Source organism: Octopus sinensis, linkage group LG5 (genome assembly GCF_006345805.1).
Source record: "Octopus sinensis linkage group LG5, ASM634580v1, whole genome shotgun sequence".
In the NCBI taxonomy this organism is placed as follows: domain Eukaryota; kingdom Metazoa; phylum Mollusca; class Cephalopoda; order Octopoda; family Octopodidae; genus Octopus; species Octopus sinensis.
In genome coordinates, this window is record NC_043001.1 from 85,779,998 (window position 1) to 85,785,669 (window position 5,672).

Here is a 5,672-nt window from a genome sequence, read left to right on the forward strand (position 1 = left end):
CGTTGACATTGTTAAATTTTCTGGGTTTTTTTTTCATATTAAATGGCCAGAATAGCCAGCACAATAACCTTTACGTATCTGGGTACAGCCAGCTGCTCCTTTTCCATTTTCGTATGCAAACTGAAAATGGCACTATGTTTTCAACTTAGCTCAACGAAAGATAACCCCTATGCTTTAGCACTGTCTAGTTGAAGCATATTATCCCGAATAATCTTTTAATAATATTTTATTATTCTTAACAAAAGAGATTATAAGTGACCGTTAAAACAGTTAGATTCGAATGCCAAATCTTGACTTCTATGCTCTTTGTAAACAGGAAGATTGGGGCTCTGAATATACCATTGATCATAAGTCTGCTCGATCAGCATGGACATCAGGCAAAGCAACAACTGCGAATGAGATACATTACTAAATCTTGTATTGGTAGAAAGTTAAAGAAAGCGAGAATAAATGAGAGCAGTTAACAAATTACGTAGTTTCGGGGATTGTGATATTACACTGGATGCGGCGGGTATTATTCAACTCTACTGCAAAGTTGTATTGTATTATATCGGTACATCTGCTCTGAAGTTATAACATTGTTTCAGTTTATGTTATTACATTATATGCTATTACATCTGATTTAAAGATTTAATCTAATTTTACATATCAAATTTATTTCATATTTATACGTTATTTTGATTACCTCACATCTCTCAAGATATAATACGTTATATAATTATATTTTATTGCGTCTTCACATCTGCTATATATTTTATTTTTTCTAGGGTGATAGATTAGCTGAATGGTTAAAGCCACAATTATTTACTTATATCTCTTTACTTTCCGAGTTCAAATACCTCTATAACTGACACTATTACTTTTCACAATTGAGGGCTTGAGTAGATAAGTTACAGGGTCTATTTAATCGACTATACGCACCGACCACCCCCAAAATTTGTGGATTTATATCACACTGTCAGAAATACTTATATTTTAGAACGATACATCTGCTCTAGTGATATAGCACATTCTATCATTACATCTTTATTATAAAAAATATCGAATACACTTTTTCACCAACAGAAATGCGATTTTATCCCTATTTCAATTGATATAATTTTTATTTTTCTTGTCGCAGATGACTATGGCTGATATGATGTGCTACTGTGCTCTTGAGAACCCCTTAATTGAAGAACCTTCTTTCCTCAGCCGTTACCCCAAATTGCAGTCTCTGAGAAACCGCATCCAAAACCACCCAAAGATTTCCATGTACCTTAGGAGTCAACCACGTACCGAATTTTAAATGTGAAATCCACAATAATAACGTGAATTTCTCGCATGAAATCAGTAACACGAACAATAACAACCGAAGATACTTAAAAGTCACAACAAAACACATCAGTTTTTATCAATGTGAACCAGTTTCTCTGGTGTCTAAAATTTTAATGTAATAACACACAAAAATGTCTCAATAATTCAGTTATTTTCTTTTTCTTCTTCATTTTAAGAAATTGTTGCTTTTTTTCTTACCTTTCAAAGGAAAACACATCTCTGTTGCAATACACTGAAACCGAAAATTTTCTGACAATTCCAAACCTGTCAGAGAATGTTATATAACTACAAAGCTATGGCATTTAGTGAAATTTCTTGTAATCTTTTAACAATCAGCTTACCAAGATTCCAATAAAAAGAAACACAAAATGGACATTTCTCTCAAATTCTCTTTAATAATAGTTATCTTTTATGATCTTGAAGTTCTACTAAATATATTTCAAGAATAAATACCGACAAACTCGATAGGATGTCACATTAGTAAACAAACATTCGACTATTCATACTACAAGAACTGGACTGCGTGATGTCTATGGTGAAAAATAATAATAATTTCACTCATACTAACTATGTCTATATAACTATAAATTCATTTAATTAAAAGCATAGCGTTCATTTCAACAGATTACGCAGAATACATTTGATAAGTATTTCATTAGATTCCAGTACATGGTTTGAATGATACCATGAAGAACCGAGAGAAGTGGGCCTGCTACTAGTTCGTTTGTTTTATATAAATATTGTTAGGATACCAAAAGTTCACCGGCTAATTTTATTAGGGTGTAATCAAGTATACTAGAACAAGTATAAATGCCTACTCTAGGTAACTAGTTTCCCATACACTTAAGAAGATGATGTCAAAATTCAGAAACGGTAAATTTTCAGTATCATTTACTGAAATTCTTCTGGAATCTTCATATAAGAGTTCACTGGAGTTGATCACTGTTTTCTTATAAATCTTAAATGCAGACAACTAATAGTAAACAAACCAGCTATGAACGCAAAAAGTAATGTTTCATTTGAAATTAATTAATCAGGATTACTACAGATTAATGCCTTCGGTCTAAATATTAAAACAAATTAACACATCAGTTGGTGACCTCAGGAATCCTTCCTGGGTCTAAATATTACAACTGCACGATTCATTGGAAAATAGATTCAAACCTTCAACTTGGATTGATTTTATTTATTGCAACAGATTGAGTAGTATAATCTCATCACGTAGTGGTATAACCAGTATAATCTTATCACAACACCAATTGTTTCATTCCCACTGTCCTGTCGGTTTCTCCAATCAAACTAGACATCAAGAATCTAGTTAAATCAGAAGCAGGCTGATATTAGCAAAAGCCGACTGAATACCTTCATAAAATATATTAAGTCCCCTTTGCAAAAATAGAAAAGAACGCTAGTGTTTTGCACACAGCCTTTACTAGTGGAGAGATCACAAGGATTCCTGAACAAATGCATAAATTCTTCTTCTCTTTATGCCCGAATACAATCGATTACTTACATTTTAGAAGATAAATGGCTTCCTGAGAATTTTCAATGAAATCGCTGTTTCAGTTTTCCGTAGGTTTCTTTCTTAACATAAAATAGCACCTATATTCAGAAAGTTACTTAAGAAACGTTAGCCGTATTGGAAAACTTTATTCTGTAACAATACAGTACCATCCAAAACACGGAGTTCCTCTACCTAGTAGCTTCATGCTCTACAACTAACATTCTAATCTTTATTAAATCACGGTTTACCATCTTACAACGTAGAAGAATACATTCGAGTATATTAACTTAAATACACCATGTCTGAATAAATGACGTAATAGTCATTGTTGGAACGTCTTTTCGCCATTGATCTCCTCAACCGTGCTTGACCTGGTGCCAAGCACCGTTCAATAAAGGAGATTTCTGAAGACTTACTACTTGGATGTGCAATAAGAAGTTTGCTTCCCACCACATAGTTCCATGCCCGATCCCATTGGGCGACACTTTGGGACATTGTTTTCTACCGGAGCCCCGGGCCGACCAGAAAATTGTGAGTAGATTTGGTAGACGGAAACTAGAAGAAGCCCATCATATATGTTTCTATGTATCTGCACGCGTGTGTATGTGTCTGTATGTATACGTGTATGTTTATATATATATATATATATATATATATATATATATATATATATATATACAAGATATCCCATAGAGGGTTGCATTTACAACCCCTATCTCAATTTGTATATATATATATATATATAAAATATTCGGGAATATTATTCCAAACTTACAGGGAAAAATTCAATTTAGTAATACTAAATCAAATTTTACAATATATAATATATGTATATAAATTAGAGAAGAACCATCTTTTATCAATCCAACAATGAAATAACAATGATATAATTCAATTATACCATATAGAAAAAAATTAAATATACAATAAAAACATATACCAATAATTAAGTAAAGTACAAAATAATAAATAAAAAGTATATGATTGGTATATCAATTTCATTTGTAATTAATCAAACTGATTGAAGTATATAATTATTGGTATATGTTTTTATTGTATATTTAATTTTTTTCTATATGGCATAATAATTTAATTATATCATTGTTATTTCATTATTGAATTGATAAAAGGTGGTTCTTCTCTAATTTACACACATACACATATATATATTTATATATATATATATATATATATATATATATATATATATATATATATATATATGAGTGTGTATTTGTACCCTCACTGTTTGACATCTCTAGTGGTTCAGCAAGAGAAAGACAGAATAACTACCAAGCTTAAAAATATAATTTGATTTATTCGTTTGAGTAAAATCCTCCAAGGCGGTGCTCCAGCATGGTCGCAGTCCAATGACTGAAGCAAGTGAACGAATGAAACATAGTCAGAATGAAACATCGTCATATAGCATTAAGACTTTCATGTGTAAGCGATAAACTTCAAACATTTAATGATACATCATTAAAGTGTTGAAATCTTAGTGCAGAAATACGGTAGTAGAAATAACACTGGGATATAAACTTTGAAATGTAAATGATACAACATTGAAAGGGATGAGTGCTTAATGCCGGAGGTAAGAGAATTAACACAGAGCTAAGAGAATCGGAATGTAAAGCTCAAAATTTTATGTCATTAAAAGAGTTGAGTGTTTAGTGCAGAAGTAAGGTAGAAGACGTAACATAGAAATAAAGAGTGTCGCAATAAATAATTACTAGGCGTAATTTTGTGGCGTTGATCACGTCCACAGACATTAGTGAGCAAAGTGTAGTGCCAGTACTTTAATCACGAATTTGAACTTTGCTACTGATGCGCTTCACCTGCCTGTTAGGAAGAGTAGTCATACACACGTGCACGCGCACACGCTTCAGATTACATCCTACTGTCATCTAGTAGATTCCTGAAAAGAGAAGAACATGAGGATGATGATGATGATTAAATGAATTTACCATAATTCTACTGGATTGGGATCGAATTTGTCTAATTAAACAAATAATAATAATAATAATAATAGTAATAATAATAATGATAATAATAATAAATTCAAAAGATGGTGCTCATGGGAACTGCTCATATCCTACGCACAATACTTTCTATGTAATCTCAATTTTTAAAACAAACATAATTTTCTTATGTTTTCTTAAACATTCTCTAGAACAACAGTAGGTACAAAACCAAATATATGGCACCCTAAGCATAACACCAACATGAACTTCCAGCTTCTCTCTTGAGGCCTCTGGGTGAGACTTGGAGCCAACTTATACAAATGTAAAGCAAAAGTCAAACATAGAATGATAATAATAATAATAATAATAATAATATAATAATAATAATAATAATATAATAATAATAATGATAAGAAGAAGAAGAAGAAGAAGAAGAAGAAGAAAACAGCTGGAAAACTACTATAAAATAACCACCATAGGACTGCAAAAATATCTACTTCAGAAGGAAGGAAAACTGATCCAGATAGCAGCAAAACACGAGCAAAACAAAAAAACTGTTCTCAGTATTTAAGGAAGCTGACAAATACAAACAAGAAATCATACCACCTAATAAACACGAAGAAGAAGAAGAAGATGATGAAGAACACAAAAGCTATAAAACAAATGAAATCCAAACTAAAAATAGAAGAGCAACGAACCATGATAAAACGATGGCAAGAAAAGCCCCTTCATGGTAAATAGTGGACTAAACTAAACGCAAAAGAAATAGACAAAGAAAATCCAGCAATGGTTGAGAAGCTCAGGACTCAAAGCAGAAACAGAGGGATTTTAATTGCAGCACAAGACCAAAGCCTCCTCACCAGAAATTACCAAAAACATGTAATGAAAAGAAA

At 31.8% G+C, this 5,672-nt stretch overlaps 1 protein-coding gene across 1 annotated transcript in view; it reads left to right on the forward strand.

The window, feature by feature from the left end:
* The window catches only part of LOC115212026 (S-crystallin 3-like), a 13,288-nt gene extending 11,827 nt beyond the window's left edge, over positions 1-1,461 (forward strand). The window contains exon 6 of the mRNA XM_029780824.2: positions 1,121-1,461. Within this exon, the coding sequence (XP_029636684.1) occupies positions 1,121-1,285 (165 nt within the window). The 3' untranslated portion in view covers positions 1,286-1,461. The remainder of the gene's footprint in view (positions 1-1,120) is intronic.
* The last annotated feature ends 4,211 nt before the right edge of the window (positions 1,462-5,672 follow it).